Below are 24353 nucleotides of genomic sequence, written 5' to 3'. Positions count from 1 at the left end.
TACCGTAAAGGAGTCTGGTGCCCACGGACCCGGTTCCAGCAAGACCAGACCATATGAGAAGCTTTCGGGGTGCCCATCAGGCTAGTGTCGTGCTATTCCTGGGCATTGCAGCAACGGTCAGCGACCGAAGTGATGCTACCCGATGGAGCTCGGGAAGGCCACCTAGCTAATCCTCCGCTCCAGCTCCGGGCTCAGATGGCCCCTGCCTCGAACCTCCCCATCCATCTCCTTGCGGACGCGCGCGTACGCCAGCTTCTCGAACCGGCTGAGAGACTTCCACCATCGCTGCCCGGCTTCGTGCGCCCCGATGCGGTCCAGCAGCTCGGCCGTGGCGAAGCGCACCCCGCGGTCCTTGTGGAAGAGGCCGAGCGCCACGTAAAACAGGCCAGCGTGCGACTCGGGCGCCACCGTCAACAGGAGGCAAATCTCGTCGTAGCTGTGCACGTGTTTGGCGAAGGCCATGTAAATCTCCTTGCTCTGGCCTGGACTCAGCCGCTGCGTCCGCAGCCGGTCGTGCATGTGGTGCAAGTCGAGGCCTTTTAGTGGCCGTACTGTGTACAGTTGCGCAAGATCCTGTTTACCCAGTCGTCGCTAGTTAGCATTACTTGTCCAAAAGAAACGGATGATCATCTCCAGCTCCCCAGCTTTCAACTCGGCGTACCTGAATGAAGCTGTAGTAACTCCTGGTGTTTCTCCAACCCTCGATTCTCGTCACGTTGCCCGCCAGTTCCTTCTGCTTCGACTGCTCGTCCGCCCACACATAGCCGTGCCCGCTGACCAGGGTGGATCCAGGCCCCGTCTCGACATCGTCGCCGCCAATGTATAGGGCACTGGCGCCGTACACCGTCTCCTCGAACGCGGCTGCGATGCGCGTGAATTTGATGACCCAGTCCCTCCACATGGCCCGGATCACGCGCTCGCCGCGCCGGGCCGCGATGCACTTGAGAATCTCTCGCATAAACGCCGCGTCGCCCGTCAGGTCCGTTTCCGCCGACACCTTGGACGCGCCGCCGACCAGCCCGGCGAACGAAGGGTTCTGCTGCTGGAAGTACACCATTCCCTCGGTCACGGCGCCCGGGTCGATCTTGCTGCTGATTTTGACCCGGCCCGACGGCAGATCGCACAGCACGTCCCACCATTCGGGGTGCATCTCGAACGTCGGGTTCGTGACGCCGGCTATGAAGCCGGGGACCCTGAGCAGGTCGTCCACTTTGGTCAGGTCGGTGTACGGGAAGGCGTGGCGGGTGAAGCCGCGCAACGTGCCCCCCGACGCCAGCGCGCAAGCGGCGAGCACCGCCTCGGCCACATCTCCCGAGGGCATGTTGTGTCCCAGGAATATCACGCGCTTTTGCGTCAGAAGGGCATTGGCAAGCACGACGATGGGGTGCGTGTTGGGCCCGTTGGTGGTGAGGTGCGGATGCAGCGGGAACGGCTGCGGCGACTTGCTGTGCTGTTCGGAGAACTTCTGGATGAGCTTGATAAGGGAGAAATCGCCCACCGTCTCCGGCATGATGGCTACCGGTACCTTGACCGGGATGGGGATGCCCTTGTACATGACCCTGCTCTCGAATTCGTGTGTGTCCCGCGGGACCGAGTATTTCGATTGGCTCTGACCCTGGCCCTCGATGTATTCTTTCGTTCCCGCTCTCGAGATGTCCGGTCGTTTCGGGGGGCTTCGGCCATCATCAGGAGGTTGTTCCAGTAGCGGCTCGCCGCGGTCTTCGGCAAGCCGCATTTCAATCATTTGTTCGAATTTTTCCACGAAGAGGTCCTTGTCGTCGCTGGCTAGCAATAAATGTCTTTCAAGCAAGCTCAGTTTGGGCATGAGCGACAAGTCCATGGCGTTGACCGAGTCGTACAGCATGGCCAGTGTCTCGGGAACAGGCGACTTGAAGTACTCTTCTAATGCCAGCAATAACAGGGGCTTTGGGCATTGTTAACCATTTTATCCACAGCGGGGAGAACAAAGACCAGGAGCACAGCTCGAAGGGTGTCCTTACCTTGTAAATATGCAGGAACGGATGCCTCGTGCATATGGCCATGGCCTTCACAACGGCGCCTCTCTTTACCGTTTTATCCTGCTTTGTGTTTACCAGATTGAGGACATGGACCAGAGGAGGTCCTTCCCCGCCTTCTGGTTCGCTGTCTGTCGATTCGTCGTCGGCCCAGTCGTCCCCATCTTGGCCATCGTCTTCCTCCTCCTCATCTTCTTCGTTGATGACACCTGCCGCCGCGTTCAGCTTCCTTTGTCTTCGCCTTTGCCGCCTCTCTTTCCTTGCGCGTTCTTCTTCTTCCTCTTCCTGGCTCGTGTCTTTGTGTAAGAAGAATATGGTCCAGTCCTGGTTGCGGACGTGCGCTTGATCTGGCAGCATGAGCTCGGCTAGCATGTGCTCATCGCCAGTAATGGCCACAGGATATTGGTGCTCCATGATGGGCCCTCGGTCGATATCGAAGGATGCTACCAATATGTACTCGACATGATTTTCGGTGGACCCCCTGGGATACTGGGAGCGCAGTTTACGAGAAGGATGAGCGTTGGGATTATACTGTCGCGTGGCCGAGAGGGAGGAGTGTTGGGAGGAGACGCCGGTGGATGATGTCTTGGATTTGGAGCCTATATCCGAAAACTGATCGGTCTCGGCGATGGAAGGCTGGGGCCCACGCGAGGGCCGGGAGTTATTTGACGCCTGAGAAGGAGATCTGGAGGTGGGAAAGTTTGAGAGGGAGGTGCGGCGGCTGGGCCATGGCCCGCTTTGGCCGGTGGTGGCATGGATATTGCTGCTGCTGTGGTTGCGCGTGAGGAACGGCAACGAGGCGTTGGTAGAGGCCATGATATGATGCGACACAAGCTAGGGTTTGAGTTCGACAAGATGTGGAAGTCTGAGGTAATGTATGTTCGATTATAACGCGCGGGTTAAGGTCGGTTTGAATCCGGCAAAGCGCATAGGCGATCACCGTCCGGTAGTAGCGGCTGAGTGTAGCGGTGTGGTTGGAATTCAATTCGGTGGAAGACTATGACGTGAAAACCGGGACGGGAGTAGAAGGTCGTCGGAATATTCGGGTCTTGTGGAGTGCTACTCGAAACTGTGCGTCCTCGGCCGGGTAGGTGTTGAATCTAGTAACCACGATCTGGACCGGTACATGATATCGTGGACTGTCGGCTTTCGTGGATGGCTCTCGTGGATAGTTGCTGCCGATGAGGTGTGGGAAAAAGGATGACGGAGATGTCGAAGGGTAGACGACTCGACGACTACAGGTCGACTCGGTGGGAACGTCAGACGAGTCAGTCACGAATCTCGTCAGTAATAATAAAGAAAAAAGGGGGGCGTGGGATCGAAAATAGGGGTCGGCCAAGGGAAGCCACTTGGATTCAGGGATTCGTAGGCTCCGGAGCGGTCCGGCTCTTCTCCTCTTCCTTCTAGCTCATCCTCGATCCCCCCCTCCTTGACCCGACACGCTGATGAGGGTTTACCTTTATTGGTTGGCGGCGGGACAGGGGCTCTGATCCCCCAGAGCTTGAGGGGCGGCCGGAGTGAGAGGATTGGAACCATGACACAGGTCGCTTAACATTTTTAGCAGCACGGGGTCCCCACCTTTTCCATTGAAACAAATTACTTAGCCACGAGTTTTGTGGCTTGCGGGGGGCTTGGTCCAGCCACAGAATACAGCCCCACTTACGGTAGCGGTATCGATGCGCCGTTGTCTGGGGGAAGCATTGATTACGTACGTTTGTTTACTTTGGGAATCAGAGTGCACCCTCTGAACAAGCACATGCCATACTGAACAGACGTTCTACTACCACTACCACTCCAACAACTCATAACTACATCGAATCTGAAGTTACAAGAGAAAAAGAGCCGAGAGCAACGACAACGAGAGCAAAGTCTCCTGTGGACATTGTCGCCTCCCTCATCACGACTTGGCCGACCCAACTTCCGACTCCACGAACGAAGGAACAGGTCTCGCAGGATTCCCCAGTTCCTGTTCCTATATCCATAGTCATCTTTATCCATCTCCATCCCGGGCAAAATGGTAGGTTTACCTTGCCCCCAATCTCTGTAACAACTACACCGGGCCTCGAAATTACAACCTACCTCTCCCTAACCTTCCTCCGCCATCGTCTGTAGGCCATGCCTGCTGGCTACAAACCGTCCCCGCTCGGATACGGGTCTCCGCGTAGCTCGCCTTTCCGCCGCCCCGAATCTCCTGCCTCGCCCTCGGCCAGCTCGCCGCTTAGACAAACGACCCCTTCCGGGTCGCCCACAAAGGCACCATCCTTCCATACCAGCGCCTCCAGATTCGCCGACCCCATCACGCCGACGAAATCCGCAGCAGAAAGCTGGACGCCCAAGGGGACACCGCGGCCCCTGGAGACACCTGCCGACAGACTGGCTTCCCCGCGGCCAGTGGCCCGGTCGTCGCCGACCAAGGCACCCACCTACGGCAACGCACTTGCGCAGTTGCAGCAAACCCAGGTCAGGACGTTGCGGGAGGGCTTTGAAATCCTCGACCGGGACAGCGATGGCGTCGTCAATAGAGAGGATGTGGCGGACATGCTGAACCAACTTGGTACGTAGCACCCACGAGTATTAGGAGCTTGCCCAACGCACGTGGGAAAGGAGCCGAATCACATAACGCTAACCGCTGGCACGTCATTTCTTTTCAGGCCTACCCGCCGATGCATCCGACGTATCGAAATTCTTCCCGCCCTCGGCACCCCAGACCATCACCATGGCCGCCTTCCTCAACTCCCTCGCGTCCATGTTGGCGGCACTATCGCCCCAGTCGGAGCTCATCTCCGCCTTCTCGGCCTTCGACGACGATGACAGCGGGCAGATTGACCTGGCCGAGTTTCGGGACGCACTGCTGCACACGGCGCCGGAACCCGGCGATCGCGCATTGACGGCGGCCGAGGTCGACAAGGTGATAGAGGGCTTCACGGGGCGGAGGGCCTTTAGCCGCAACATGCAGGCGGGGGGTCTTGGGAAGCGTGGCGAAGTGTTTCGATATCAGGATTTTGTCAACTCCATCATGGGTGCAAATAACAATTCGGAGTCACCCTCGGCTGAAAGGTCCGAGGGCTAAATATTACGAGGCTTGTGGTTTTTAAAGCCAGTTTCCGTCTTGGGTTTGTCAAGTGCTTTTTCAACGACGCAACAGGCTGTGCTAGGCGTTTGGGATGACCAGGCATTATGTATAACGCGTGCGTTAGGTATGAAATGCATTACTTTGGCGCTCACATTTCAAGTTGGCCCTCGGGGTTGTCACCCATTCCCAGGTACGTGGTTGCGCATGAACTTCAAATTCAGGGTCGAATAGCCCTCCAAGACGCATTGAATGTACAGTCGTCTTCGTGTGCCGCAAGCAGTCAAGCAAGAGCCCACCTTGGTTCGTCGACCTGATGTTTCCCTCTGTCACATCTGCCATGGAGGCGTGGATGCCTGACTAGCCCCTGCTCATATCAGCGGTCACTCGGAGAGCAAGAAGGAGAAAATCCACCAGCGGATCAACCATGGAGCCCTTGAGGTCAGAGTCTGGGCAATGTCAGGCTGAATAGAATCAAGCCCGAGTCATGCTGACGCTGTCACGTCTCGGGCACTGGACTACGACTGTCATGGCTGTTATGGGACCCGCAATATTTCGAAGCATCTTACACGGCTAGCGTGTAAAATCTGCCTCGGAACTTTTGCGCGGTGGACTGGGCCTGGGTCCCTTATCTTATCGCAGCCCCATTTCGCGGGGCATCACAAAATGTCTTCACCCCTCCCTCATCGACTCCACGATTAGTTAAATCGGGCCCTTGGAAAGGTTTCGTCGGGCTGCACTATTGGTGTCAAACATCTCTTGTCGCCAACTAAACCACCTCTTGTAAAAATGAAGCAGGAGTATACTCTCCCCGCAGGGGCCGACTTCCATGTAAGGGAGCTTGGTTTTCACATGTCCCTCCTCGGAGAATCAACTCAAGCAGACTGACGACGGCGCGGACGTTTTCCCGCGGCCCAAGGTTCACCTTCGAGATGGCCCCATGAGCGAGGCGGTCGTTCCCACCATCCGCCCCGGCGGAGTAGACACAGTTTACGTGATGCCCAACCTCACCCCACCCGTCACGACGGTGGCGCAGGCCCTGGCGTACCGGGACCGGCTGCGGGCCATCGACGACAGCATCAACTACCTGATGACGCTGTTCCTGGACGAGAGCATCACGCCCGACGTGGTCCGCGAGGCCAAGGCGGCCGGGATCGCCGGCATCAAGTCCTACCCCAAGGGCACGACCACCAACTCGGCCGGCGGCGTCCTGTCGTTCGAGGGCCACAAGGAGACCCTGCGGGCCATGGAGGAATGCGACCTCGTCCTGAACATCCACGGCGAGGTGCCGACGGGGACCCAGCCGGACATCTCGGTCATGAACGCAGAGTCGCGCTTCCTGCCTACCCTGCTCGACCTCCACCGCCAGTTCCCGCGCCTGCGCATCGTCCTGGAGCACGTCACTACCGCCGACGCCGTCGAGGCGGTCCGGGCGTGCGGCGACACCGTGCGCGGCACCATCACGGCCCACCATCTGTCCTTGGTCATTGACCATGCTGTCGGGGATGTGTTCTGCTACTGCAAGCCCGTGGCCAAGTCGCCCGAGGATCGCGCCGCCCTGCTGAATGCCCTCGTGACGAGCGGTGGCAAGTTTTTCCTGGGTACCGATAGCGCTCGTAAGTGCATCCTATTCCGCTGTCCCGTCTACCCTTCTCGTTCTTGCTCTTCTTCATTTCCTCATTGGCGCGAGCTGGGTTAGCTGACTAGACGGTCCGGGAAAAGCCCACGACATCAGTGCCAAGAAGGGCAAGGGCAGCGCTGCAGCTGGCGTCTTCACCCAGCCGTTTGCGTGCCAGTATATCCTCACGGCGCTCGAGGAAGGGATCGAGAGGGGGGACATTCGAGACGAACAGGTCACGGAGGAGGTTCTTGAGGGCTTCTTGGGTGCATGGGGCCGGGAATTCTACCGGGTTGAGCAGAGCACGAAGAAGATTGTGCTAAGGAAGGCTGATCAAGTCATCCCGGAATCGCTAAAGGCGGCGGGCGTGGAGGTTGTCAATTACAGGGCAGGGAAGAAGACTTGGAGCCTTGAGTGGTCATGAACACATGGAACATGTTGGCATAGTGTATCCTGTCTGCCCCTCAATCTGTATCATCGGCCTTTGATAAAAATATGGCGGAGAAATTATATGAAAGTACACTTGGTGTTGGTGTTGAAAATGGTCGCCAGACAGAATATCAAGTAGGTCGTCAGGACACAACATTGGCCACATACATATCTTCAATAATACCGATGTAGACGATCCACCGTTTCAATGTATTTACCTAGGAGAGTGGGATTCTGCGAAATCTCCGAGTTGGATTTGCGCCATTGAAGGAGCTAATGAGAACAATCTCGGTTATGTGATGAAGGGATCGAGCGGCAGTCTGTCTGGTGTCGGGCTCCGAAAACGCTCTGGGTGGTGTTGAGAAACCTGGGAGGCTGGGAGACAGATGGTCGTGGGAGTAAAGTGACGCATCGATGAGCCAAGTCACGTCCCAGCCTTGCTATTCTATGCATGCAAGTTGCCTTGTCCAGATCAGACAGTACATACAACGTACATCATGCAGGGCTCTCAACATCTCCGTGAGGTTGGGGAGTGGAAATTGTTCACCAGATGGTCAAAGTTGTACGCACGGTCTCTCCTATTACGGAGTACGGAGTAAGCAGTAAGAATTGGTACGTACCTATCCGTAGCCCAAAAAAAATACAACGGTGCAGCGGTGCAACGGCGGAGCAGAGCCAACGGGTCAAGGGTCCCGCGTTACTGCCCCACCGAACCTTCTCGAACCAGCCGGTTGGGAGTCTTGAAAAGACCGGCTTCTTGCAAACGCCCCGATAAAGGGATACCGACTGTACGGGTAAGGGTCCTCCCGGACAGGGGTCTGGGGTCAATTTCGAGGTGGATTAAAAGTACCTAGCTATACAACGTAATAATAAACACGAAATTATATCGTAGCATTCATTCAGGGTACAAAATATTGTACAAAAGAGTTCACCCAAAGATTTAGTATGTATTCAGTACGTAGGGACTGATAGAGCTCGATCCCTCTGGAGTCCTCATGACTGTCGCTTCCTCTGGCTGTCCGGGAGAAAGAGAAAATCAAGTGGCTAGTATGGGCAGAGCAAGAGCCAGTGGTGGACCGTTATTGAGCTCATCCATGGCTGTGCAGGCAAAGGTCACAGCTGCAACAGAATCATTGGCTCCCACTGGTTGCCGCTTGTCCGCTCATCATCGACGTGTGGGGTTGCACGGGAAGGTATAGAATACTCAGTTTGTATGCTAAGAATACGTGGCTGGAAAGTATAGGAGACTTGGATACTAACAGACAGAGTGCTCCTCTGCCAGCCTACGAATACAACGTACGTTGTATGTACTCGATATTTTCAGCGGCCCAATATTTTGTTTTGCCATGAGGCTGTCCTATTCCGTAGAGTCCGTGCAAATCAGCGGCTCAGTGTGGTTAGGAAAAACGGTAGGGGTACTGTACCGTTGCTCGGGTCTTGTTCGTCATTTTGTGCTAATTTACAATGTAAACGGCGGGTCGAGAATAAATCTGTCAACCAAATCCTGGTCCCCTATCCACCGTTTTTTTCCTCCTATGGTGGCCTTCCCCCCTCTCTCCAGTTATGGATTTTTCCTCTTTCCTACCCTCTCCCCTATCCAGACTCCGATGAATACCTCGTACCTAGAAGAGCGTGGAACTTTGTTGCGCAACCTGGTTTCCTGGTCGCCGTTTGACCTGAGCTTCTGAACTACACCCGCACAGCTCAACGATCAACCTCTCCCGAGACGTCACCCCTGGGCAACCTTTTGGCTGAGAGAAACGCGCCAGAACATTGACTGGAACACGGTAGCATTTACCTCGAAACATCGAGTATCATCTTCCTCGCCAGCAGCAAGATCAACGTGGTCCATCCAAACAGCCTCTGAGAGTCAATTGACCAATTTTTTTTCTTGGGCTTTCGCGCACCGTTACCCAAGCTTGCGCCTAGAGCTCCGCGTTTCTTTCTTTAGCACCTCACCTCACCTCACTTCTCGTCCTTTCCAGGCACCAACCAACACCCCTCAGTCATATTCCTCGCTCCTATTCTGCATCGAAAGATCCTACAGCATCCCACGCGACATTTTTTTTCTTGGCTAGGACTCTCGTCTGCCCATTTCCCCTTTGCGTACTTTCTACGACCACCTTTTCAGGTACCTCCTACACGCTCCCGCGCCAGGCCTCCGACCTCGCTTAGAAGCATCGCGTCCCGTCCCGCACTCTGCAACAAGCATATCGTTGCAACAAGGCAACGCCGTCCTGCCTGTTCCCGCTTCCCACCCCCCTCCCCTCTCCGGATTTCACTTAGTAAGAAAACTGGCACCCACCACCACACCAAGAAAAAAAGGAAAAAAAAAAAAAAAAAAAAGAAAGTCCGCACCCCCCCGACCAAGCCGAACTAAATATAAGAACTTTTAGCGGGTACTTTCTTCTCGACGGAACCGGTTCAAATGAAGCTCTTTTCCAAAAAGCCGTCCAAAAAATCCTCCACCAGTCAGGAAGCCGGCGAATACGAGGACCATCACAACGCTTCGCGCTCCGCATCTTTGTCACCCACGAAATCTACCACAAAGTCCTCCTTGAAATCCCATCATCATCGTGACAGCAGTCAACAACAATCCCAGAAAAATAATTCCCGCCCTGCCTCGCCCGGCAGCAGCAACAGCGCTGGGCGCGACTCAAAACCCCGACTGTCTCGTCCCTTTGGTCGCCATTCTACAGACCCTGGCTCCTCTTCGTCAAGACGACAGAAGAAAGACCTCGATACCCATCCGCTTAACCTACCTCCCGAAGAGAGACGAAGACTCTCCGCCTTAGCCACCATGAACCGAAGCGACCCCATGGACATCGACCGTGAGTCGAACGGCGTCCCTTCATCACCGCCCTCGGCTCCGCAACCCGGCCCTCAAACCTCTTTCTCGGTCCCCATTCCCAACGGCATCACTGTCAATACTGCCGTCAATGGCGATGGCGACGATGCCGCCCCCGCACCCCCTCCTCACTCATCTAACCCTTCCAGCCCCGTCCCCACAACGGAAGACGAGGCGGAAGAGTACAAGTCTGCCGGCAACAAGTTTTTCAAGGAGAAGGATTACAAGAACGCCATCATCCAGTACACCAAAGGTATGCTACTACAGCCGGCTGTCTTTCCCACAGCGAATCTGCCTGGCTGACTTTCATTTGTTTGAACTATTTTAGCCGTGGAATTGATTCCCGCATCGTCCACCTACCTCGGCAACCGGGCTGCCGCTTACATGTCGAATGGCAACTATGAGGCCGCTCTAGAGGATTGCCTGCGAGCCACAGACTTGGACCCGCAGAATCCCAAGATATTGCTGCGCCTTGCCCGTATTTACACGAGCCTGGGCCAGCCGCAAGAGGCCATCCTCACCTTCGGCCGCATCGACCCACCACCGTCGGCCAAGGACATGGCGCCGGCCAAGGAGATGCTGCATCACATTGAGGCAGCCCAGGATGCTCTGCGCAGCGGCACCGCCGGATCCATGGTCCTGCATGCCCTGGACCAGGCCGAGCGTCAACTGGGGTACGGCGCCACCAGACCTCGCAAGTGGCAGCTGATGCGTGGCGAGGCGTACCTCAAGATGGGCACCGCCAATGCCCTGGGCGAAGCGCAGAACATCGCCATGTCGCTGCTGCGTCACAACAGCCAGGACCCCGAGGCACTGGTTCTCCGCGGTCGCGCGCTCTACTGCCAGGGCGAGAACGACAAGGCCGTCAGCCACTTCCGGAAAGCACTCAGCTGCGACCCGGACATGAGGGATGCCGTCAAGTGGCTGAGGGTCGTGCAGAAGCTGGAGAGGATGAAGGAGGAGGGCAACCAGGAGTACAAGGCCGGCCGGTGGCAAAGCGCCATCGACAAGTACACGGCCGCGCTCGAGATTGACCCCACCAACAAGGGCACCAACTCCAAGATCCTGCAGAACAGGGCACTATGCAGGACCAAGTTGAAGGAGTACGACGACGCCATCGCCGACTGCGAGCGGGCCGTCTCTCTGGATCCCTCATACACCAAGGCCCGCCGGACCAAGGCCAACGCCCTGGGTTCGGCCGGCCGGTGGGAGGAGGCTGTGCGGGAATGGAAGGCCATTCAGGAGCTGGAACCCGAGGACCGGAATGTTGCCAAGGAAGTGCGGCGGGCCGAGCTCGAGCTGAAGAAGAGCCTGCGGAAGGACTACTACAAGATCCTGGGCGTGGACAAGAACGCCGACGAGCAGCAGATCAAGAGGGCGTACCGCAAGCTGGCTATCATCCACCATCCCGACAAGAATCCCAACGACGACGACGCTGCCGAACGGTTCAAGGACATTGGTGAAGCCTACGAGACATTAAGCGATTCTCAGTTCGTGCCCTTTTTTTCTTTCTAAACCCCCTTCGTCTCCACTCTCGACTAACACACTATGTAACAGGAAACGAGCTCGCTACGATAGCGGAGATGATCTGGTCGACATGTCAGACATGTTTGGTGGTGGCGGCATGGGAGGCGGCATGCATGGCATGCACGGTGGCATCGACCCCGAGATTCTATTCAACATGATGGGCGGAGGAGGAGGATTCGGCGGCGGCGGCTTCCCCGGCGGGGGGAGCTTCTCGTTCGCCGACGGAGGCGGTGGCCGGCGTGGACCGTTTGGCGGAGGCGGACGCGGCTTCAACTTTGCTTGACACACCGATTCTGAGCAATCGCACGAGTCTCAAGCCGAGGACGGGGACGAGGATGAGGACGAAGACGAGGACGAAGCGCATGAGGAGCAAGGGAAACCACGGGGCGACGAGTGGGAGGAGCACCGATACCATTTTCAAGACGACGACTTGCACGAGAAGCCACGGAGCAACACGCAGCGACGCCGGGATGACCGCGAGAGGCCTGTTGAATTGGTGCGGCAGTACGGGGTCTGGGCTGCGGCGGCCATCGTGCTTCTGCCTCCCAGCTTTGTGGTGCTGGCAGCTTTATGCATTGCTTTCGGGTGCATTTGTGTCAAGTGGGCCTACCAGCGACGAGCTTCGACCTCCGCCCGGAACGTGGGAGGGCCCACGAGGACATCTAGTCCGCCACCAGCTACAGGGAAGGGCAGGTAGTCAATTGGGGAAGCAAAAAAAAAGGTCAAGGCCAGTACGATTTTCCGGGACTCGTTTTCACCGGACTTGGTTATGGGGAGGGGGATCGACCCTGATGTTGCGACTGACTTGAGAGAGTCCGGCCTTGGGATGGCGATCCATCATGATAAGCGGCGTTGCAGTGGACACCATGTCTTTTATTTCCCACTTTCTCCGTCTTCTTTCTGTCTTGTCGTTATTCTTTTTTTTACCGTCCATTGCATTTACACCTAGATTTGAGAAGCTCTGGCCGTCCACTCTCTCCCCCACTCAACTTTGGGGGCGCAAGGGCGCGTAACAGGGAACCGGGGCAATATGCATCAGACTTGAGTGTACACTTATGGGAGGGTCGTCGGTTTCGTGGCTGGGATTCTCTCGACTCGCGAAACACATCATTAGACTTGTTGTCGAAGGCGTAGGTGAGGTCATTATTCTCAACTGCATGCATGTATGGAGAGATAGATCCTAAGCATTGCCCAATATACCTTTGTGTGAACGCCTCCGTATTGGTTTGGGATAGTTCAGTGGGAAGCATGGCGTTGGAAAGTGAGGAAAGTGTTCCCATCTAATGAGCACCACGTAGTATTTAGGACAGCTGCTGTTGCTAATTCACGTTGCGTCTTGATGGCTTGGGATGACTTGATGATCGTAGTTGTTTCTATCGGCACCTTCAGTTGCTTTTCTGGGTATATCCTCCTCTTATTGCCACTCTTCTTGCTGGTCGACCTCTCTTCTCAACGTCATGTAATCCAAGAGACAGGAAACTGCGTTGTCCTTGCTTTCCTTTGTCCCTTGTCCCAATTTCCCTGTAAACACTCATCACCCGCCATCAGCTCCCCTGCGGAGCATGGCCTCCAGCTTCCCTCGACTCTCCTCCCACCCCCGACGCCGGCCTCGTGGCCGAACCACCACTTCCGTCAACCCCTCCTCCTCCGCCCTGGCCAACAGTACTCCCCCCCACCGCACCCTCGGGACTGGTCATCTCCACGACGCGCGCAACATCCGCCGCCACCTCGGGCATGGCCTTCTTCATCTCCCCGGCGAGCGTATCCCGCAGGGCCGCGAACGCCCTCATCTTGCCGCGCATGAGCTGGTTCCCCCTGCGGACGAGCTCGACAAACTCGCGCGTGTAGATGTCCGGGTTGCGCCCGTTCTCGACGTACTGCACCAGCTCGCGCGGGATACTCGGCAGCGCACCTCGCGTGGCCAATCCGGCGACCTCATCGGCGGGTGGGTAGAGCACGGGGACGTCGGCGGGGATGTTGGAGCCCGGAGGCGGGGGGAAGGCGGTGGTGGATGGCGGGGCGCCGGCGACGGCTGTGTTGTGGATGGCTTGTAGGTCGAGGGTGAGTGTCTGGAGGGAGTTTTGGAGGGCTTGGGCGGACGAGTGGGTGGGTGTTGTTGTGTAGGTTGTTATTTGGAGCATGATTTGGTATAGGTCTTGGATCGTGTCCTTGAGCTGCTCTGTGGGCCGGGGAGAACGGGACATTGTTAGCTCTGCTATTCGGACCTTTCAAAGGTGTCGTTCGAGGGGACATTGGAGGGACCGAAACATACGCTCGAGTTGGTCGTGGGTTGGACTCTCGACGGGCGCCATGGTTGTCGGTGGCACCTGGGTTGGTCCAGTTGGTTTTTGTCAAGTCTGCAGAGGAGATGTCGCCGAAAGTCAACTGATGTGGGATGGTTATAAGTCGAGACGTACGGCCGTGATGGTGAGCTTCAACTCAGTTAGGAGGAGAAAGTAAGAAGTTCAAGGTCGAGCCCATGTTGATGTACTGACGATAGAGCCGTCAGTGGCTTATCGATAAGTCAATCGGTCAAGTCACGCTTGGCTTAGGTACATTGTAAAGTACTTACAGTAACTCGACATAACTGTCGAGCCGATGTACCTACCTACGCACACCTTTAACGTGGTGTTATAAGTACATCGGTTCGACAGTTTTGTCTCGTCACTGTAAATACGAAAGGTATGCCGGTGAACTCCCTCTATAGGCCAACAGACTAACAGTAGAGCTTAGGTAAGGACAGTAATCGTCAGGCTGAATTCTCTAATACCTGTATAATACAACGTGTTTCCGTGAGGCAAAAGTCACAGCAAAGTTACGAGTAAAGAACCAAGGTCCGATGGAGCAACACGGGCGCATGCCTCTCGCTATTCCGAGAACAATTGTCAGAACATCGAAAGCAGACGAATAGAACATGACATAGGATATTCGAGTACTTATTAGACAAGACAATGTTCATTATTCTTTCTTCTCACGAATCTTTGGTAGATACCAAACCTGCATACTCCCCTACCGAGACCGAACCGAAAACGCCAAATCCGAAGCCGATAAAAGCCAAACAAACGACAAAGCCCCAGGCCCGTGAAGAAGCCATGTCACCCTCTGCTATGGGAAAGGCAGATACGTAATCGTACACATGGCGCATGGCCTACCACAAGCCCTCACCTTTCCTCGCAACTTTCCCCGCCCAAGTGCCATGACAGCAGCAGGCAAGCCAAAATAACATGAGCCGTATATGGGAACGCCACACGGCTTTCTCGCTCATGTCCTTATTTTGCGCGGTTCCCATCTTCGTGCCGCAAGCAACACAGCAGTAGCCCCGTTTCCATGGTTCGATGAAGCCAAGGGCACAGTTGATCCAGCGTGCTGGATCACAAGCAATCATCATAAGACCGTGCCGAGACCCTGCCGTCATAACCCAGCCCATATCTGGGCCCGAAAGACGACGACACCCCAAGTATCGAACAAGGTCAACGTCGGTTATCATCTCCACGCATATCGCCATTCAGCGCCTCGACTTTGGTTGCGCCAACATCTGCAGGCGACTCATGGTCATTCCGGTTCGTCTCTTCACGGGGCTAGGCGTATGACTGCCCGCTCGCATCCTGCCAAGGTCCGCCTTGGGCGTGGTACCCAGCTTCGGAACAGTCAGTTTCCGGGTCGCAGGCGAAGCTTCAGCCTTGCGCCTCTTCCCGCCGCGTTGCTCGCCCTCCCGGCCAGCACCGTCGTCGTCGTCATCATCGCTCGCGCGTGCGCGTTTCTTATTCGGCATGCCGTGAGGGATGTTCAACGGCTTCATCGGTGCCTGGTTCTCCTTGTTCGCGTGCGAAGGCTCGACGTCGCTCCGTGCACGCTTCTTGTTAGACAGGCCATGAGGAACCCCCGGCAAGATCGGCTTCGGATCCGCTTTTCCGATGGACGACAGGCGAGGAGACTCCCTGCCACGAGGGAAGCTTCCTGGCATATCATCGGCGGGTGCGACAGAAGGTCGGACACGTCGAATGCTCGCTTGGCCGGGGGACGACCCGAAACCCTTGGGTGTCTCGCTACCAAACTGGATCGTCTTTTCGCTGCGAAACGTGAATGCACCAGAGGTTCTCGAACCCAGCGAGCTCTTCCCGGGCTTCTCGGGGGGCTCCGGGAGCCGTCGTGGGGTGGTGGGGACTTCTTGCGCCGCAGCTTGTTCGGCCTCCTTTGCAGCCATCTTGCTCAGAATGGCGTCCAGGTTCGGATAGTTAACTTCGCCCTCGCCGGCGTCCTCGGCACCCTTCGTATCGGGGGTAAAGTCGACCCGCTTGAAGAGCTTCCGCCGGGGCGTGGTGAAGGGCAGAGGCGGGACATCTCTCTCCGCGGCCTGGGGTCCGGGTGTCTTGGAGGTGGCTGTCGAGGGCTGCGGAATAGCACTCTTTCCATTCGTAACGTCCAGCTTACCACCCCGAAGAATAGATTTAACCTTCTCGAACCGACCTGGGCTCACAATTCGGCGCTTCAAGTCCACCGTTCTCTGCAAGGTGTTCAGGCCACGCGAGGTGGAGGATCCAGCGAGCCTGTCAGTGGCCGCCAGCCGGCTAGAAGACTTGATGGGTGAATGCGCCTGGGCCGAATTAGCAGGACCAGTCCGGGCGGCGGAGGCCTTTGTTGGGCTTAGGAGGGCGGCTAGGTTAGGTCGCGACCGGCTGAGGGTAGTGCTGCCGTCTTTACCGCTAGACTTGGGCCGAGGAATAGAAGTACCCTCTCTCGAGACGGGCCGGTGTGTGGAGGCGTCGTCCCCGAGCTGCTGCCGGACTCGCTTCACTGGCGATGGGGAGTTGTGGATCCCAGCATGTCTCGGCCTGCCCAAAACCGCCTTGGCCGAGTTGGCATCGGAATCCAGATCAGCCTTGGAAGAGGTGCGCTTGAGGTAGGGCTTGGGCCGGGGCGTTTCATCCAGGCTGGCCTTGGAGGGGGACCGCTTGAGCGCGCTCTTCAGGGGCGTCAGCCGACTAGGCTGCCGACCGGGCGAAGCACGGAAGAGGGATGCGTGGTTCTCAATCGAATCCATCTTCTTAAACTCGGGCCATGTGCACAGCGCTGAAGCGACCCGACTGGCCACGGGCCTTGGCAATCTTGCGCTGGGCGATTCCCTCCTTCAGCTTCTCCTGCTCGCGCTCTGCGACCAGATCGGCCTTGTACTTGGCCGCATCGTCGCGCAGCTCCCTCATCAGTCGCTGTGCTTCGCTTCCGAGTCCCAGGTCCGGACCTGCCCGGGACACGTGGAAGGTAAATGGAGTTGCAGGGACGCCGGTACTCTTGGATGGCGTCGACTGGAGGTTTCCACCACCAGTCTTACCACGCGACGTGTCGGCCGATTGGATATCCCGGAAGCCAAGCCAGGCGGCCGACGGTCCAGCAGTCGTGGGACGAACTTTGCTCGGGTGCATCTCCGACATGGGTGGCTTTATGGCAGACGAGACGGGTGTGGTGGGAGATTGCTGGACCTCTGCATCGCCGGTCTCCAAGTCGTTCTGTTTTTCATCTTTCTGGGGGCTCTCGTCGTGCTCAGAGAGCGACGACAGATTCGACACGGGCTTAAGCTACGGGATGCAACAGCGGTACGCGTTAGTCCAGACGGTGAGGCCAATTTCTGAGAATGACGCCTGAGAAAGAAAAAAAAAAAAAAGAGACGCACCTTGTTGGCCGCGCTGGCCAATCGAGCAGAGCGACGGCGAGGCGGCGACATGGCAGGCCTCGTTTGATGCCACCCTCGAAGCGATGGTGAGCCAAAGGAAGCGTGGATGAATGGAATGAAATGAGATGGGCAAAGATGCAAGGGCCATACAAGAGGAGTAGGTAGGGTCAAGGGTCTGGAATGATGTCAAGCTCGATAGGTAGGTAGGACCAGTCGATGATGGGACGCGACCTAAGAAATTCGGGGATGCTCTGTTATTGGTGGGGTTTGTTTACTTTCCCCCCTTCTTGTGGCGTGGTCCAAGCTCCCAGTTTTAGCGAAGCTCAACCGTGAACCAGTAGCTCTTGGGACCATGTACTACAATGCTTACTCAGCAGAAATATCGTCAAGGACCTGGAAAGAGTAGAATGAAAATGGAAAAGAGAAGAAAAAGAAAAAGAAAAAGCGAGGAATATATCACGAAAAGCCATACATTGTACAACGCCGGGTAATATAGGGTACTCGGTAATATACGCTGGTCGTCACCGATCCACCCATTCTGTCGAGTACCGATATCCCGCCCCGACGCCGTCTTATTTGCCAAATACCATGGCTTTCTCGTCAACCGTGCCAGGAGATGGACATTGGGCAACGAAAATAAGATGGATGTTTCCCGTCTGCTAGCAGAAGTGAATGTACCAGCATCAAGAAGTAGACATCCACTCATCGTCCCGAGCTGCGAGAGACTTTGTCATTCCTCTCGTCCAGATTGCTCTAGTTGAGATTGATGTGCACTCTTACATCGAGCTCACTAGCTACTATCTATCCTCTACCTAAGAAATTCGTTAGCTTTAGGAAATAGGTAGGAGTCGTGAATATATAAGGACGGGCCTATATAAATAAGCTAGAGTAGCTCTTATAGGAGTATTTAGAGGAACTAGAGAATAAATTCGATAGAAGCTATATATCCGTTTAATATAAAGGAAATCGACGTTTATAGATAGCTTTTAACTATATAACTATTAAATAGTTATTTAGTTAGGTGGGTAAGTTATATAGGCTGGACCGTAGCAGGAACGGAACAGGTTATTCCGGGGCCGAAAACAGATACGGGTCGTCTATTAGCGAAACGCAGAGTTTTCACAGTCTATAAGCAGAGCAGATTTTACGTTCCATAGAGTCAATTAAATCAATAGATCTACTGCTTATTTTATAACATTGTTTATGCGACAGTTCCTCCCTCCTAATAGCGTCATCCCCATTAGCTCTAGTCCGCCTCATTAACTCGCGTTGATTGGCTTTACCTTGGTCTAACGGCTACGGATATTAAAGTCACGTGGGTTAAGTGGCCCGAGCTTCTCTTCCTGGCCTTTTTTCGTCGGCCCAACATCGCGATGACTGAACCGAACCTCCAGCTGCCCAAATGGTCAGACAACACAAGCAAACATGAGCGAGAGCGAATATGATGAGGGTAGGGAATTATCTCCAACGCTCTGACTTCTTTTTAACTCTACCACTTATTTAGATATCTCCAACTTTCAGACACGTCGGATTGCATGGCAATTTGGATGCACAGTCAGCCTTATCCAGCCTGGAGTTGTCCTCAAACAGGGCGCCAAAGTTCGGCCCTCGGAGGAAATAGCAATGCGCCTCGTCAAGGAGCACGCCCCAAATGTGCCCGTTCCCCTTGTCCATGGATCACTTTATAAATTCAACGATGGCGTCCCATTCTACGGCGAGCTATCTATGGAATTCATGCCGGGGAGGACACTTAAATCGATGTGGGCTGAGCTTGACAAGACATCCAAGGACCGTATATGTCAAGAAATATGGGACCTCGTCGCTCAGATTCGAACTATACCACGTCCTGACGACTTAGGTCCTGGTCTTTACCGCACAGTCGACGGCTCCCCATCTCGCGACCCTCTTCTTGGTGATAATAACGATATTCCTCCGCGAGATCTGGACGATGATACTCTACGGGATCGTATCTACTCTCGATACGTTGCGTCGAATGGACTTTCTTACCGTGATATCGAGGATATCCCCGGTATACTTCCGCGTTCTAATATATCGGTTTTTGCGCATGGAGATATTGGCCCTCGAAATATCATAGTGGACGAGAACTGCCATATCACTGCTTTGCTCGATTGGGAATCCTCTGGCTGGTTCCCTGACTACTGGGAGTTTGCGCAGATGATGAAGTTTTGCGATCCGTTAGAGTGTGAGTGGCAGCGGTGGATGGAAAAGACTATGCCGAAGGCGTGGGACATTACAGGGATTCGGAAAGTAAGACGTGTCTTATTTTAAATATAGGCACTGTGTCAGGACACGAATATCATACAAAGTGTTACTTGTGTTCATTGTGGACTATGAAACGGTACGAGTCTACAATGTCAAATATATACCTACCCGGGGTGGGGGGGGGGTCTGGACAGGCAAGTGCTACTATAACCATAGAAGACATAATAGAGTGGCTGGTCATTATATGGCTAGAAAGTCGATATTATTAATAGTGTGTTTACGATTATAGACTAGTACTATATTAAAATAGTTAGGTATATTAGAGTGGTTATTCTAAACGGTGAATTCTATAGTATCCAGTAAAAAACAGTGACTATAGGAAGTATACTGTTATACACTATAGAATATCTTATTAGTTATTAGAGACCCACTAAATAACTAATTAGTCTATAATACACTAACCTTTTATAAAATACCTACTCCTAGTACTATAATAAGTAAGCTAATCGGTATTATACTAGTTACTCTTTCCTCCCTATTGGCATAGTTAACCTAATAGTATAACGTAACTAATAGTGGATTTAGCGTCTTATCCTATCCCTTTATAGAAGCTATATTCGATATAGTATTATAGGACGTAATTTACTATCTATCTTAGGCTATCCTGTCTACCTAGATATTCATTTTAGAACCTATCGTTATTAGAATCAAGCTCTCTTCTTAGATATATATTTATATCGGATAGCTAGTCCGGTTTTCTACTAGAAGACTCCTTGTCTTTATTAGTCGTGATAATAGATTACCTTATATCCGTGAAATCTATAGGGCTGCCGCTGCCTTTATAAACTTCTATTAATTCTAAAGATATATCGGGCGTTTAGATAAGAGGTGTTATATTCTGCGCCGTATAATACTAATCGCGAATTTAGCGAACCTATTATCTTATACAATAGTATCGGAAATAGTTACTAAACCCTATATTCTTAATTTCCAGGTCTATATAAAAATCGTCCCTTATTTACTATATAGTCCTGGTGGACTAGTGCTATGCATAAATATATGCTGAAGACTAAAGGTCTATATAAAGGTTTTGTTAGAAAAGAAGATGATTATTCTAAAGTCCGAGCTCGTGGAGCTCTGCTATAGAGGCAGACTTTTATAAGTCTGCCGGCAGCTAACTAATCTAGCTATATACGTATATATAACTTTTATATAGTAAATGCCGCCCCCCGAAAAATATAATCGTCCCGATTATATTAGTACCGTTTTTTTTTTTTTTTTTTTTTTTTTTTTTTTTTTTTATTATTATACCCTAAGTGGTGGAAAAGAAAAATGCTAAAGGAGTACCGGTATTTATACGCCCCCGGTTCACTATTTATTGTCTATTTAACCCTAATTAGGAAGGTGAAGCGACCGCGTGCATAACCGAAATCTTGGCTCCAAATGTTGCGTACCGGTACTTTAAGACAGGTAAAAGACAATATAAATTTTTAAGTGAGATACAGGATTTAAAAACAGAGTGGAATTAGCTAGTAAAATAACGTATTTCTAAAACATCTATCTTAAACAGAACCGTTACCATTCACGCCGCTATCTATAGTAAAAAAGCTATTGCATTGCGGCCACTGATTCCCTGCTCCCGGCGCCTATAACGGCTATTGTTATTATTGTTATTGGACTTAAAACTCACTCCCCGGCGCCTGCTAGTTTAAAGGCGGTACCTGTGTATAGGATACCTGCTGCTAAGTCGGTGGAGGTACCTGTTAAGAGCCCGCCTACTATATTTGGCTAGGGTTTTCCCTAGGAGATACCTGCTATTACCCACCACGTAGAGCCGCGATTATATCGACTCTAAATTCTTAGAGTAACGCCCGGGTAGTCTCTATAGTTATCGTAGCTATAGCCTACGCCTAATTAGTCCTCCTACGCCGCTATGGCTATAGCTAATCACGCTTATACTATAATAATATACGGCCACTATATGCTATTAAAGGAGGCGGCGCCCGGGGCTTACCTATAATAACAGGTAACTCTCGTGGTTAATTCCGCGTTAATCGGACCGGCAGAGGATCGAGAATTCGAGTATACTCGCGTATTTATCGAATTTCGGGCTAGAATAGGTATAAAAACGGTTAGAAAAGGATAGTTAATAGAGTAGGAGAGAACATATAAGGCTCTAATTAACCCACTAGTAAGGGTTAACGTGCCGCTGTTCTAGAGTGGTTATTGCCTCTAAATAGCGTAATATCGTATAGCGGCAGGGCAGTCTATACTATGCCTAAAAGCTCCCTGTGTAGGCAGGTAGGCGCTAGCGTTTAGTAAACGCCTCTTATACAGCCAGATACTGCTACTAAATAAGATCCAGCGCCTTAAATATAATCTCGAAGACGAGGCTAGTAATAACGGGGCGATTTATATATATTAGAGCGTGTTTTATCCCCGCCGCTGCTAGGCTAACCTTTAACCGTTTAGTCTTTCTCGCCACTATCTTTTATACCTATATAGCGAGTTTATCAAGGTTAGATAGGCGGTTACGGAGGTATGCTTTAAGCTTAGCGTGGGCGGACTCTATGCGGCTTATTGCCCTGATACCGTAATTACATAGGCTTTTAACGGCGTATTCGCAGAACTGGTCTCGTTATAGTAAATAAGTAGACTTAAGATAGTTAATAAGAGCTATAATAGTTAGTCTAGGCCGTGATAATAAAGGAAGGAGGCGTAACTAACCACGCTATTCTATACCGAATTACTATTTTAGAGAGCCCTAGTGCTTTTCGAAGTTATCCTTAGAGGCCGCGTATACGCAGGACTTTTATAAAGCGAGGAACCTATTAATAGTCGAGTCGTCGGATAAGGTTAATACCGAAATACGTGTATTTGCCTGCGTTAGGGCATTATTACTATCCGTAAATTCGTCGCCGGTTAAGTTAATAACTTCTGGATTATCGGGATTAGGAGGGACGAGCTGGGTAGCGATAGCGTTATTATTATCCTCTTCGCGAGCCTTATTATTATACGCGGCAGAGTTATTATTATAATAGGAATTATATACGGCTAATTTCGGTTAGTAAAAATTTTTTACTTACTTAGCCTAATTAGGAAAGGTGGTTAACCTACGAGCTAATCGCTAGCTACTAAAAATTTTTTAAGCCCTATATATACTATATAAACCATATAAACTATATATATATAATAATTATAATTAAGGTAGTTAAACCACTATAAAAAGATCGCGAACTTATTTACGGATAGTATAAGGGTAGTGCCCTTAAGAGGCCCGTTCCACTTCTTCTTTGCGTGCAGAGTGATATTCTTTATAATATACTAGATGCAGATCTGCTACGGAATAGCAGGGAAAACGTTATCTAAAGCATTTTTAAGAGCTTTATCGAAGTTAGTGATAATAGCGCTTAGAAACCTGATACGCTCGCTGCCTATCACCGCCTTAATCCGGTTATACACCTATTTAAAGGTATCGCGATTTTCCCTCGAGACTAAGGCAAAGCAGTAGTTATACGTGCTATAATCCGCGGCCACGCCTATAACCTTAAATAACGGTATATTAAACCGGTTTACCTAAGATAAGGTTAGCTAAAAGCAATTAATCCCGGGATCTCTGATACTCGTTTACTAATAGAATAGGTGTAATCTATTATTAATAGTTCCGGGTTCTTTTACCACTATTCGATATAGTCTTAATAGGTCCAGAATACTATGTTAATACGGCGGCTCTTATAGTCAAAACCCTAATAGACGTGGTATTCGCCTAACTCTCCAGCCTTAAGCTTTTCGAGGAAATACTACGTCGAGGTTAAAGGCCCGTATTTATCGCGCTATAACTACCCTTAATAATTTCGGACGTCCTGCTGGCTAAGGATAAGACCGCTAGGCAGATTCTTCCTAAGCTTTTACTATATTTGCCTAGTAATCTCCGGGGCCGTTAGCTTTCCTGTTCCCGATAATTACTCGACTATTATCCTGATTAGAGATACGCCGACTGTATATTAGGAATCGAGTCTCGTAGTCGCCGACGCGGCGATTCTACTAGCGGTAAGGGGTAGGTGGTTATAGGCGTTCTTATCCACGATAACGAAGGTCTATCCGTCCCTAGACTACACTATCTCGGCCCCCTAAGGGTATCCGATTTTAGTTATTTTAGTGCGTCTAAACTGCGTAATTAATGCTCTTATAGGGCCACCGCGGTTATAGGCGAGGGTTACACGAAAGACGTTACCGCCTACGCGTTTTCTGGAGCGTAATTTAATCACTCTAAATCCGAATTAGCGGTAGTAGGCCTTCACGGTATCGAGCAGCTCTTCGTGGGTGGCTATAATAAGGGCTATCGCCGGCTTCGGATAGCTATAGGATATCGTGAATTTTAGGGGACTTAGTGCTAATATAAATACACTTAGAATAAGCTATGAATTAACACTTTGTTATATAAGGTATAAGTTACTGAAAATTTATATTATCTTTTGCCTGTCTTAAAGTACCGGTACGTAATATTTGGAGCTAAGATTTCGGTTATGCACGCGGTCGCTTCACCTTCCTAATTGGGGTTAAGTGGATAACAAATAGTGAACCGGGGGCGTATAAATACCGGTACTTATTATAAAGACGTGGCCTCCGGACTGCCGGGGCGATAGAGTAAATAAAAAGAGACTCTTAATCCGATAAGCTTACCTATTCGTTAGCTAGCTGGTTGCTCTAAGGCTGTTATTACTAGTTTAGCTGCGGTTATTACTGGGTTTAAGGTTACTACGATAGCTACGTCCCTAAATTTATTCGTAACGGGGGAGGTATTATTTATAACGTCTTAGCTAATTTTACGGCTCTCGCCGGCTTCTTCAGGGCGGCGTATATCTATTATAGTTTATTTAATTCTATCTGTATTTTCACCTAAGCACTTCCCACGTTAGTTAATATTAAGTTCGTCTTACCTAATTCGGTAGCGT

General features: G+C 52.2%; 7 protein-coding genes across 7 annotated transcripts; 4 read left to right on the top strand and 3 right to left on the bottom strand.

Moving 5' to 3' along the window:
• Nucleotides 1-162: 162 nt before the first annotated feature.
• Nucleotides 163-2831, bottom strand: ACRALDRAFT_1065307 (uncharacterized protein; the record flags this gene model as incomplete). Its single annotated transcript, XM_071017130.1, has 3 exons — nucleotides 163-573; nucleotides 662-1924; nucleotides 2001-2831. 3 exons carry the CDS (start codon nucleotides 2829-2831, stop codon nucleotides 163-165), a joined length of 2505 nt encoding a protein of 834 aa, XP_070872406.1.
• A 1198-nt stretch (nucleotides 2832-4029) lies between these two features.
• On the top strand, nucleotides 4030-5085 carry ACRALDRAFT_1072117 (uncharacterized protein; the record flags this gene model as incomplete). The annotated part of the gene is made up of 3 exons (XM_071017937.1): nucleotides 4030-4032; nucleotides 4128-4569; nucleotides 4667-5085. The coding sequence occupies 3 exons, from the start codon at nucleotides 4030-4032 to the stop codon at nucleotides 5083-5085; spliced, it is 864 nt and encodes a 287-aa protein (XP_070872405.1).
• A 687-nt stretch (nucleotides 5086-5772) lies between these two features.
• On the top strand, nucleotides 5773-7331 carry ACRALDRAFT_1044265 (uncharacterized protein). The gene is made up of 2 exons (XM_071015348.1): nucleotides 5773-6701; nucleotides 6808-7331. The coding sequence occupies exons 1-2, from the start codon at nucleotides 6026-6028 to the stop codon at nucleotides 7125-7127; spliced, it is 996 nt and encodes a 331-aa protein (XP_070872404.1). The 5' UTR covers nucleotides 5773-6025; the 3' UTR covers nucleotides 7128-7331.
• Nucleotides 7332-9560: 2229 nt separating this feature from the next.
• ACRALDRAFT_2111729 (uncharacterized protein) lies at nucleotides 9561-11790 on the top strand (the record flags this gene model as incomplete). The annotated part of the gene is made up of 3 exons (XM_071023532.1): nucleotides 9561-10233; nucleotides 10309-11470; nucleotides 11538-11790. The coding sequence occupies 3 exons, from the start codon at nucleotides 9561-9563 to the stop codon at nucleotides 11788-11790; spliced, it is 2088 nt and encodes a 695-aa protein (XP_070872403.1).
• Nucleotides 11791-12822: 1032 nt separating this feature from the next.
• Nucleotides 12823-13974, bottom strand: ACRALDRAFT_1082994 (uncharacterized protein). Its single transcript, XM_071019387.1, has 2 exons — nucleotides 13780-13974; nucleotides 12823-13686 (listed from the first exon to the last, which is right to left on the bottom strand). The coding sequence occupies exons 1-2, from the start codon at nucleotides 13817-13819 to the stop codon at nucleotides 13052-13054; spliced, it is 675 nt and encodes a 224-aa protein (XP_070872402.1). The 5' UTR covers nucleotides 13820-13974; the 3' UTR covers nucleotides 12823-13051.
• Nucleotides 13975-14436: 462 nt separating this feature from the next.
• ACRALDRAFT_2036762 (uncharacterized protein) lies at nucleotides 14437-17449 on the bottom strand. The gene is made up of 3 exons (XM_071020812.1): nucleotides 17176-17449; nucleotides 16559-17080; nucleotides 14437-16494 (listed from the first exon to the last, which is right to left on the bottom strand). The coding sequence occupies exons 1-3, from the start codon at nucleotides 17224-17226 to the stop codon at nucleotides 15013-15015; spliced, it is 2055 nt and encodes a 684-aa protein (XP_070872401.1). The 5' UTR covers nucleotides 17227-17449; the 3' UTR covers nucleotides 14437-15012.
• Nucleotides 17450-18595: 1146 nt separating this feature from the next.
• On the top strand, nucleotides 18596-19733 carry ACRALDRAFT_1065313 (uncharacterized protein). Its single transcript, XM_071017131.1, has one exon. It carries the CDS (start codon nucleotides 18799-18801, stop codon nucleotides 19462-19464), a length of 666 nt encoding a protein of 221 aa, XP_070872400.1. The 5' UTR covers nucleotides 18596-18798; the 3' UTR covers nucleotides 19465-19733.
• The last annotated feature ends 4620 nt before the right edge of the window (nucleotides 19734-24353 follow it).

Source organism: Sodiomyces alcalophilus (genome assembly GCF_042370955.1).
Source record: "Sodiomyces alcalophilus JCM 7366 unplaced genomic scaffold ACRALscaffold_7, whole genome shotgun sequence".
Classification (NCBI taxonomy): Eukaryota; Fungi; Ascomycota; class Sordariomycetes; order Glomerellales; family Plectosphaerellaceae; genus Sodiomyces; species Sodiomyces alcalophilus.
Note: the sequence above shows the minus strand (reverse complement) of the source record. Positions and strands in the feature narration are given on the sequence as shown.